At 35.7% G+C, this 12,195-nt stretch overlaps 1 protein-coding gene across 1 annotated transcript in view; it reads left to right on the top strand.

Annotated features, from left to right (window-relative positions):
• Positions 1 to 7,825, top strand: part of LOC106473655 (DNA replication factor Cdt1-like) — a gene marked incomplete at its 5' end in the record, with an annotated part of 24,794 nt that extends 16,969 nt beyond the window's left edge. The window contains 2 exons of the mRNA XM_022402064.1: positions 4,546 to 4,672; positions 6,450 to 7,825. Of these exons, the coding sequence (XP_022257772.1) occupies positions 4,546 to 4,672; positions 6,450 to 6,607 (285 nt within the window). The remainder of the gene's footprint in view (positions 1 to 4,545; positions 4,673 to 6,449) is intronic.
• Positions 7,826 to 12,195: the final 4,370 nt, after the last annotated feature.

Here is a 12,195-nt window from a genome sequence, read left to right as displayed (position 1 = left end):
TCCAGTCTTTTATACCCCACTTAATTGCCCTTGGCAATATTTGTTTCATGGCACTCTCCACCTATGTCAATGTACCCTCTATCCTGGTACTATACATAAGCACCTCATTCAGGTAATGTTATCACTTTTTCTCGACAAAATGTTACTAAGGTTTCCAGCACTGTGATTGTTTGTAGATGTTACCTAGTTAATTTTCGTAACAATAAAAAAAATGTAATACTATTTCTTTTTTCTGATTGGCAAGCTGTTTTATGCCATGAATTATCAGATTATTATTTCTGATATCTAGTGTCGGACAATAATTGGGGGGGGGGGGGTCACTCTTAGTTGAGACTGTCAGTGATTTATTCATAATGAGATGGAGACATATTCGGCTATGTGGTGTTCCCTCGGAGGGCTCTAAGGAGGCAGTTAATGGTGATTTTAGACGTTCTGGAGAGAATTTAGATTCACTTGTCCCTGCACCTCCTTTTGTTCTGTTGGCTTTTCAGTCCCCCTGTGGGACAATCGTGAGTTTTTGGGTTTGCAGCATTATAATTTGGGGTTCGATTCCTTACAGTGGACACAGGAAGATAGGCCAACATTGCTTTGCTTTCACAAAACAAACTTACCTGACCAAATGTTGTTCCAATCAACACAGTCTTTAAATGTAATACAAAACAAAAAGGAGGTCACTTTGGGATAAGCTGCCTTTGATTTGTTTTTTTCAGTTGGTTCATCGAGTGTGTGATGTTTGGGTTTTCCCCAGTTGCTTTTGAGCCTACACCTTACTTTAGGGCTGCAAGGTCTGGAGTGAATGTTTAGTTTTCTCTTCATCCATGGACATTGTGGTTCATGCAGGGAGGTTTACTCATCAGTTACATGAAGGGACAGTTATGCCTTATTCGACAAGGTTGTCGGAACTTCGTGAACTAGGTGGAAAAATATTCCAACTCTCAAATAACACATCTGCTCCTTGAATTTCGGGGGTTTTATGCCAGAATTTGTAATTCACCTGAATACATTAATGTCCCCCGGTGGGACAGGGTATGTCTACTGACTTACAACTCTCACTGATGCCGCTGTCAGTGATTCAACCGAGCAGTGAAACCTGTGGATATAGACAGAATCTATTCTGTGTACCAAGGTACCAATGGGCTGATCTCAGGGGTTGGGATCTTATATAGGGGGGAATCAAGACTCCCTGTAGGAGCCGATAAATTTCGAGATGCCAAAAACAACAAGGATGAACGTAGAAGCTGACAATTGAACCAATGTACATGTTAACAGTGGTTCCAGCTCATCATCGGTGAAGTTGTGGACCTGAGAGACTTCAAACAAAGTGTAATATAAGGAAAACAAAAAGTTGGAGTCTACAACTTTTTGGTATTGAAAAGTATATGTCTATTGAAAAGTATTGAAAAGTATATGTCTACTGACTTACAATGCTCCCCTTCCCTGTCTGGGTAAGAAGAACTGGTCTGAGGACATCAGTTAGAATGATAAAGCAGTCTGTGGACAAACAGTACAAACCACTCTTACATGTCTGAAGGTTAGCAGCAACGAAAAATAAACCTTCAGGTAGAGGTGATACATGACATATCAGAATTAGGACACAATCAGTAAAAAATGTCAAATCAGATTGAGGAATGAGTAACTTATAGATTTTGGAGAATGGAGGCACTGATACAGACGAAAAAGATTGGTGACAGGACACCAATCTCCTGTCTTCTTAGGCCCAACAACCAATGGGAATAAACCGCAGAAGAACTAGCACGATTCTCTCACTATCCCCAGACCAGCCAAACACTGACAGCCCTAGAATTAAGTTCCAATTTATGAGGATCTGGAAATCCTACAGGTTGGGTGGATAATAGTGGTGAAGATGTAAATTGAATGACTAGCCTGACTCAAGGACCAGTGGTGCTCCTAGATCCGTGGGTATGGGTACCACACATCCAGAAATACTCGGGCATACAATAAAGTAGGCAAAAAACCCCAGATGAACATACTGCCAGATCATGCAAATGTGAGATAAAAGTATTGGGGAAGGTTCACATACCAGTCTGCACAATGTCCTCCAGTGGGAAATTTAACCACACCACTAAGGACAAAATAGGACAAATCTGATTATACATGACTCACACAAAATTCTTCGCCTTCAAAGAGACCCCAGAATAAAAATTTGTCATCTAGCATTTCGAAAGGCATTAGTGCAGGCAAAAAAATCTTTAAGACCCTGAGTATGACAATGATCAGAATCTGACTGGTCATAGACGTGAGAAATAGTAATCAGATGAATTGGTGAAAAGGATTAATCCATTTTGGCTAGATTATACAGAGGGGCAAGTATTTTCATTGTACCTTTCAGGGTTCCTTGCTTTGTTTTCACAGCATCCCATTCTGTGGCGAGTGTTGCCCAGGAAGGTATGCTTTTTTATCAAATTAATTCTGCACTAACAACTGTTAATTCAGTATACATTATCTAGGTTGCAATAGGCTCTGTAGAAATGCTGTATTCCATAAGACCAACTTAAGGATGACTGGGTAGTCTCATTGTACTATGCTGGACCAACTTTTATGGACAATCATGGGTAAAGCATAAGAGGATCCTGCCTATTCCTGCCAATTATTGGATTGAATAAATTGGGGTTGATTTGCTTTTAAAAATTTAGGGAACTTGGTTCAGCTATTGCACTGTTTCCTCAAGACTTCCCGACACGCATTATCCAACAGATTGTACTACTGGAGCTAGGAAGTCCTTACAACACCCAGTTTATTGCACTGTTTCCAGAGCACTGTTCCTCAAGACTTCCCAACACGCATTATCCACCAGATTGTACTACTGGAGCTAGGAAGTCCTTACAACACCCAGTTTATTGCACTGTTTCCAGAGCACTGTTCCTCAAGACTTCCCAACACGCATTATCCACTAGATTGTACTACTGGAGCTAGGAAGTCCTTACAACACCCAGTTTATTGCACTGTTTCCAGAGCACTGTTCCTGAAGACTTCCCAACACGCATTATCCACCAGATTGTACTACTGGAGCTAGGAAGTCCTTACAACACCCAGTTTATTGCACTGTTCCTCAAGACTTCCCAACATGCATTATCCACCAGATTGTACTACTGGAAGTCCTTACAACACCCAGTTTCCAGTCACTGGGGAGGTGGACAGAAGCTTTTCCTCCAGAGTGTTAGAGCAAATTCCCTCCACTTTTGGAGAAGAGAGTGAAGTTCGGAGGCCTTCTTACCTGGGTCCCTGGACGTTTTTCCCATGTGTCAGTATGAAAGGCACCAGCCTATGTTAGAGCCTATTTGTAATACCAGTTCAGATTTGACACTCAGCCATCTGGTTGGATTGAGCCCTTCATTTCAATCATTATTGGTTCAGCACATTGTTCATGGAACAGGATCCATTGTCTCCTCATAATTACTAACACAGAGTGGTCCCATCTTGGGTCCTTGGTTGAGTACAGTTTGTTTCACGTCCTTCTCATAATTCTGGAGGAATTTACCTTGCCCACATGGTTGGGGAGTTGTGATGAGTGTTCATAATTCCAGACTGGATAAGTTCTGTTTCCTCAGGTTGAGTACAGCATACAAGAACTCAGCCATCTGAGCCTGGGGGGTGTTGCCTTTCAGACTTGTTCAGGTGGACGAGAAGGTTTGTGTACTTCGGCGTTGCTTACCTTCTCGTCATGATTTCAGTGGCTCAAAATGCACATATATATTTCTAATGTTAATTTCTCTAGCCACCAATGTGGGATATAAGGGACCGTATAATTCCAACCATAAGCAGTAGAACCTTGGCTATCTGGTTGGGGCCTGGCCTATAGTGATGATAAACCATGTAAAATTCCACCCACAGTACAGGAATTATGTTCAGGGTGAAGAGCATACCTGTTCTGGATGTAGTGCAATTCCCCCACTAAGGTACTATTCTTCTATTGACACACTCATGATCTATGCAGACACTTTCTATATGGATAATGCCCTCACTGGCTCCTCCACTTTATCAATGTGTGATTCTATTTATAACTGTGAGAAGAGGTAAGTATGTTTTGGAAGTTAACATTTTCTTAAATTGAAAATGTATTTCCAATAATACTTACCTCCTGCCATTCCTCCCCACTAAGAGCTGGTGTTAGAGACTGGGATTGAGTCAATGTTGAAAAAGTGATTACATTATCTGAATGAAGTGCTTATATACAATACCAGGAAAGAGGGCACGTAGGTGGAGAGTGTCATCAGACAAATATTGTCAAGGGCAATTAAGTGAGATATAAAAGATTGGGACAAGCAAGAAAAAATCTGACCAATGCTTAGATGGACAAAGGAAAAAACCCTGGCAGTTGAGTAGTAGATATAAGTGTGAGAGGAAGTATTATTGGAAATACATTTTTGATTTAAGAAAATAACGTTTATAAGAGAGAGAGGCTTTACAATTAACAGTATGAAAATTAATGAAGACTACTGTCTTAATTTAAACAACATTTTTGTGACTCACTAATAGCATGACGTTTCTTGATGAAAGCAATTATCAAATAATTAACATATGTTCTGTATTTTTGAGTTTTTTTCTCAGCTATTAAATTATAGGTTTTTTATTGCTGAAAGAAAAGCTGCTGTCTCATGGGATGTTGTTGTTCAGAAGTTGTTGGAAAGTTACCATACATCTATTTCACTGAGTATGTTAACTACATTTAATTCCCTCCTCCCTAATTTATTTACCACCCCTCTTAGAAGTATGGAATTTAACATAAATTACTCATTATAATACGGATATTACTAAAGCAAAGCATAATTTTTATAGCCTTCAATCTTATTTGTTTGCATACCATAGACTAGAGAATCAGACCCACTTGCTACATCCTCTTTTTCACAAATTACCAATTGTTCTCTCTGTTGTTTTATACTATATTATTTATAACCAATAGAAAGCCAGTTTTAATCTGTCAAATGACATATTATATTACGTTGTTTTCTGTAAAAATTAGTGTCTATTTTGCGTCCAGTTTGAAAATTTCTCTCATGGTATTCACAACAACAGGCTTAGCTACATTTTTTAGGGCTCTTATCGCATAGATGTAAAAATTAGGAACTTATTAGGTTAGGTAAGATAAAAAATTTCATGGGGTGTGTTCGCAAACAGCTCGTGCATTACATAATTCAATACAGTAACTTGAGCTGTGTGTTAGCAAAGTGATTTAAAACTTGTGTGATGGGGTATTAGTTAGACATGGATCAAAGGGCAATAAAACTTTTGTGTACAAAAAATTTGTAATATTTACTGAAAGCTTGCCAAATTTCATGAAGGTACACAAAACATATTAAAAAGTGTATAGTATGGGTACAAGGGTGTGTAATCCACTGAGCCTGTAGCAAGAAGGTTAGATAGCAATAAAAAAATGTTTTTTTTGTTTGTTTTTTTCAGTTTTTAAATTTTTTAGAGAGAAAATAGTCTCAGGAAAGACTGAAACTTATTTTCTCTCTCTGTGGTGGGTTTACGTAAGAACTAGAGACTGAATCCAGTCAATACCTGCTATGTATTGACTTGTATAGTACCAGATTTAAGTTTTATAAAATGGGTGGTTCATGTGCATGCTAACCTCAGTAGGTGCTAAGTCAGTTGGACAAATCTTATAATTGAGTCTAACTTGTGACAAATCTTATAATTGAGTCTAACTTGTGACAAATCTTATAATTGAGTCTAACTTGTGACAAATCTTATAATTGAGTCTAACCTGTGACAAATCTTATAATTGAGTCTAACCTGTGACAAATCTTATAGTTGAGTCTAACCTGTGACAAATCTTATAGTTGAGTCTAACCTGTGACAAATCTTATAGTTGAGTCTAACCTGTGACAAATCTTATAGTTGAGTCTAATCTGTGACAAATCTTATTGTTGAGTCTAACCTGTGACAAATCTTATTGTTGAGTCTAACCTGTGACAAATCTTATAATTGAGTCTAACCTGTGACAAATCTTATAGTTGAGTTTAACTTGTGACAAATCTTATAGTTGAGTCTAACTAATAGGAATTTGCATATGAGTTTCATAAGCCTTTCACTTTACAAAATGTTTATCTCAACAGACACCCTGTTCATGGAAGGTACTGATATCCTTATGCTTTCTGTTTTCGATGCTCTGCAGGACATATTTTGTTATTTTTCCATTCCAAGCCAGTTGATGATTATTGACATTTCTATACTACGTAGATTGGAACTTTGTGTTCAATCCAGCTCAAACTGTCAGTTATTGTTATGAATTACATGCTGATTCTTTTTTACCAATAGAAACCTCCATTATTAATATTGTAAATTTTTTACCCTTATTTCTCTCTAATGTTTGCCATATTTCCTAAGTACACAAGTACAAACTCTGAGCTGAATTTTTAAAGCCATGCTATAATTTAACACAGATTTATTACAGGCTTGTTAATATGAGAATTTCACTGTTACAGATGATGTAGAAGACCACGTTCGGTTGATGTCAGAACTCCTTCCTGATTGGTTATTTGTGGTTCAGGTTCGCAGAGGTACCTTCTTAAAGATTGATAAAAACAAAGACCTTACAGTTCTTTCAGAAAGAATAGAAAACTTGATGAAACAGGAGAAATAGCTTTTTGGACTCGTGTGTTACAATGATGTAATGTGTATTATTATTTGAAGTGCCTTTTTCAGCACATATGAAAATATCTTAAGTTGGATCTTGTACTAGTATAGTAAGTTCTGGAATTATTAATGAGTACATGCTTTTTTACATTGACCATCTGAAGTGACACATTTTATTAGAAAAATACTTTTTTTAATATTGAATTTATAGCAAAATAATTTTTTTTTGTTTTTAAAATTTTTTTAGACATTTTATTTAAATACATTTATTCCTTTCAGACAAATTTCTGTATTTATGTTATTTTAGTAGAGTGAAAATTGTAAAGTTAATCACAACACGCTATTAGCAGCCTAACTTTAATACTTTGTTATATGTGTTTCTGGTCGTGCTTTGTGAGAAATATTTCATTTTTTACCCAGATAAATAGGTTAAATGTAAATAAGCATTGAACCATTTTTAAAATTTTGTAATGTATTATTAAAATATGAAGTTTTATTCTTAACTTTAGAGATTTTAATTACTTAATTAAATATGATACAATTTAAAATTGGAACACTTATCAATATAACGATATGATGTTAAATATAGAACAATTTTAAAAGTTAGTTTGAATAATACATTTAATACTATTACCTCAAAAAATAAAAAGCTTTTTCATTATGAACCCAGTTTTATGTATGTTAATCTCTGAAGGCATAGTTGTTTTTAGAAATAGCTTTCAAAACTTATCTTTTGTGTGTATGCATTAAACAGGTAATAGTAAACTAAACTGGTTGAGTTATGAGAAAGTAAAAGTAAATCTAGTAACTAAGGGTTACTAATTATGGTAAAATGCTACAGGAATTAGCTAGACTGTTTATTGTCCTTAAATAATGATATTTAATATGTCATTAAAGTGTACATTTGCCACCACAATGATATTAACCCATAGATGAATCCCACATTTTAAACATCTGAATAGAACTGTTTTCAGAATTTTGAAAATGTTTCATCATGATGTTAATAACAATGTATGTAATGATACTTTCTTGGAAACATTTAAGAGACTAAATGAATTAATCAACTAGAATCAAGATTTACTCTGATATTAACACATAAGATTATTAGTCTTATTATAACATGCAAAACAAGTTAGATGATTTTTTTTGAAGTATGAATGTCAACTATATTATATTTGTACTGGAATTCTTATTATCAGTATTGGAACTTAATAAAGGTGTCACTTTTCTTAGAGGTGATAAACTATTGATAATATTGAACTGTAGTTGAGAAAAAGTACCTAGTGAATATTTTTCATAAATATGGTATTCTTGAGTAACAACTGAATTCCCCCAAAAATAACAAGACAGGTCAGCAGAATAAAAGATTTAATCAGGAAATATGTTGTAAAGTAATTCTGGATTATCCAAACAGAGTTTTTAAAGAAAAAGACTTGACACAGTTTAAAAATGAACACAATTTTTTGTTTACAAACCCCAGACAACAGTTTATGTATTTTGTTTTGCACAATGGACAGTACCTTTACTAGATTGTATATTCTCTCTAAATTTTTGTAAATTTGTTCCCAATTGAGAAAACATTGTACACACAAAACAAGAATGTCATATTATTCATAGGCAATTTGTCCCTCCCACGTGATTCTTAGTCATCCCCATTGATCATAAGGGAAGTTGTATCCTCTAGATATCACTTGACCTGCCAGTTTGAAAAGTTACTTTGTACTTTCACACATGGGCACCCAATTGTTCAGAGATAAGACTTTTAATGCTAAAAACTAGGTTTCTGATACCTGTTGTGGGCACAGCACAGATAGCCCATTGTATAGCTTTATGCTTAATAACAGCAAACAAATTTTCACAAATAATTTGTACAACTTTGTAGAAACCTTTCCAACAGGAAGGCAAAGGTGATACCTTGTGTAAATAGCACAAAGAGTTAAAAGTGAAAGGAGCCTAAAGGCTTTCATGACATAAACCTGAATAAATATATATTTTGGAAATTTCTCTATTAAAAAATGAGGATAGCAAATACATAGAGTGTCTGCATACCATACAAGCTTTCAAGAAATAAGTAATCCTTTAGTTAACTTAAAACACAAATACTAAGCTTTTCACAAAATAAGAAACCTAAACAGTATAGAAAGTTACACCTCCCTTGGAGATGAATTAGCTAATTATCTAGTTTAACATCATTTGTTCATGCATGTGAAATTTTTCACATTTCATGATAGTGACTACCTAAGCTAGAATGTTGACCTGGCTTCTATCGTATTAGACAATTTAAACAGAAATGGTCATTTACATCCCTTCATTTGGTGACTTTCTTTTCGACTTTGTTTTTGACATAAAATATAATTTAGTGGTGTGTTACACTTCTAAAGTGTCATGTTGTTATAAATGCTGTTAGGTATACTGAAATAACTGAAAAATTATAATTTTTATTTGAGTAATTGAAACTAGGGCTGTATATCTATAGCAGCTTTGCATTATAATAGCCTGTAATGCGATGCATATCACAATATGTATCGTGAATTTCACTTCTACGTTATATAGTAAAACATGTAGAAAAGTTTAGACCTGAAACTACTAGTACAACCACAAAATCTTAGCTAATGCACAGGTAAAAAGCAATTTATACATAATTAAAAACCAGATATACAACTTTCTCCACTTATATTTCAAAATGAATAACCAGAAACTAGATCAATATTAAAATGGGATTATGTCTATCTGGAATGAATATTGTTCCATAGAAAAGAATACACATACAAATAACATCCTCCATCTGTTTAATTAGAACACATAGAAATTAGATCAAATCAAATTTGTGGCAGAAATATAGGTTAGGTTTAAAAATCTTTCAAGTCTCCGAATTAATTTGTGGGGCCTGAAAGACAACCTGGCGTGGTCAGAAACTTTTGTTTCTTTTCACCCTGCATGTTGAGAGATTAAGTGCCAAAACGAATTTGTATGGAGCTACTGGGCATAGATTAGATATAAGCATCTATAGAGAAATTATGATGAGTGTGCAGAGTTAAGGAAGGTGCTGACTCAAGCTCGCTGGGAAGCTACAGAGAGACCGTCGTTTTGCAGTTGGTGTGGAACGCGTGTGATTATTTATCCATGTGGCAATGATGTCAGTTGAATAGTGCAGTGGTTGTCACGGAAGGATTAGGGAGATGCAGACTGAGTGATCACGATTTTGTTTTGAGAGATTGCATAGAAGAAATTTTATTGAAATTAAGGAGATTTTCTAGAATTTTGATAATAAACTATGACTAGTTAGTCATGGTGGTTAGTCTTGTGGACTTACAAGATTAACAGCCCCTTTCAGTAGGACTGGGATAGAATATCCTATGCCATGTGAAATTTTGTTGCAAGGGGGAACTGGAGTGTCCAGAGAAAACCTGCTTTAATGGATCAGGTGTCGAATAACCTACCTGACCCATGCCCAAAATGTGAGGGTAAAAAGGATTGAATGGAGAGATGTATGTTTGCCATGTAGAGAGTATGGTTGCTAAGACAGGAAAGGTACTTGTATGACTGTTTCTGTTTTGTACTTTGCTTTAATATTTTTGGGCTAAACTGTGAATATGGTCTTTAATGCCAGGTATATTGGTGAGGTTATTGACATAGATTTGTGGGGGGTGTATTTGAGTGATAGAATGCTGTTTTGATCACAGTGGCCTGTTGCCATTGGATCTTTTTTATACAGTGGGTTGGGCATACTACATGTAATGGGACATCCGTATTTATAGAGAGGTCTGATGTAAGCTTTATAGATTTTGATGATTGAGTGGCTATTGCATCCTTTGTTTACACCCCCGATTCAGGGCAGGAGTGCCAACCTAGTGCTTGTCTTTTTGATGATGTTGTATAGTGAGGTAGTCTATGATAGGCGTGAATTTAATGTATTACCTAAAAATATGGCAGTAGTCTTAAAAGTGATTGTGGTGTTGTATATTGTGAGTTTAAGTTTTTATTTTCTTGTATTATCTGCCTATATTTCTGTGAAGTACTATTGCCTGTGTTTTGATTGGGTTGTAAAGTACTCTCCATTTGACTAATTGATTTAATGCATCTTGTGCTCTGGATACGGCAAACGGGTCACATGATGTGTTTCAGATGGCAATGTCATCGACATACTGAGAGATGAGTGTATATAATAGTCTTTAATTATCTTTATTTCACAATACTAAACATAAGTATATAGATAACTTCTCTAGTTTAACAATTCATTTAGTAGCAAAAATCTTCAATTTATCATGTGTAAACTTTATACTAATTAGTTAACACATAAGTCTTTCTTACTACTATGACTACACTGACTGAAGCTTGAGAGTCAGAAAAATTCTACTTACAACATAGTTGGCGAGGTGTACCTTTGCAGATTGGATACTTTCAACAACATCTTGGAACAACTGCTGGAGTTCATGAACACTTAGTAAGAACTCGTGAGGAGATTGATCTTCTGCCTCGAACACGAGTTTTTAAACAATTTTTCCTTTGTGTTCCTGCAAATTTTCAAATAGGATGCTGCACTACCTGCAAGTAGTTCTCCCACATTATTGGTTAATTCTTGTAACACATTGGACTGTTCCAAAACCCTCAAGTGATTGGTTACTGTTATGACTTGTGCTAGTATATATCTCAAGAGCTCCAGCATAAGCAATTGAGGGATCCAGAACTATTGTGGGTGCTCCCTGTCACAAGGTAACATGTGACCAGCATAAAGCAAGGATCATCATGTGGGTGCACACATCTTTGGTACTTGTACGAGGAAGTACATAAAAGTGCATGATGGCATTTTGTACCATTTTCTTTAGTCATTTATACATGGTTCTCAGCTAGGGGTCTCTGAGATGGAAAATTCTCCAAACTTTTCATAATGCATGGATGGAGGCTACCAAGCTGTCACAAGCACTACTGTTAATGTCCAATAGCAGTTCTACTAGGTGCTTTTGAATTGTGATGTTCAGTGCTGGTGTCAGCACCACATATGCAGCCCAGAAAAAAGGAACTAGCCTGTACAGAGTCAACTCCAGCAAGGAATTGTTGGTTCTCATCTCCAAAGAATAGCCCTGGATATTATCTGACCCCTCTCTGAAAGGGGGTGAGATGATAAATATTTCCTGGTCATTATTAACTACTTCACTAAGTTGATCAAGGCATACCCATTTGTCGACACTACCATAGTCCATTATTGATTCATTAGTAGAGCAATATATAGTCTGTTTTGGAGCTCCTGAAGAGAATTCAGGGAACTAATTTCAATAATAAGTTATTCTGAGTTGCTTACATTGGTGGGAGTAGTGAAGACACACTTCACCTTATTATCCTCAGTTCAATGGCTTGGTACAATGGTAATTAAGAGTGTGAAGTGTATACTTGCAAAATTTGTTTATCTTGGTCAAACCAAATGAAATGAATACGTGATGGTGTATCATGCTACTGGACAGGATCAACTGGATGTTTGACCAACATGCTTATGTTTGGGTGAGAAATAGTGTTGTCTGTAGGTATGATATATGGTTTATCAGCTAGTGCAGAGATGCCACAATGTCCATAAGTTTATGTAAAGTGGTTGTAAACTAC

This window comes from Limulus polyphemus, unplaced genomic scaffold, assembly GCF_000517525.1.
Source record: "Limulus polyphemus unplaced genomic scaffold, Limulus_polyphemus-2.1.2 Scaffold6374, whole genome shotgun sequence".
In the NCBI taxonomy this organism is placed as follows: domain Eukaryota; kingdom Metazoa; phylum Arthropoda; class Merostomata; order Xiphosura; family Limulidae; genus Limulus; species Limulus polyphemus.
Note: the sequence above shows the minus strand (reverse complement) of the source record. Positions and strands in the feature narration are given on the sequence as shown.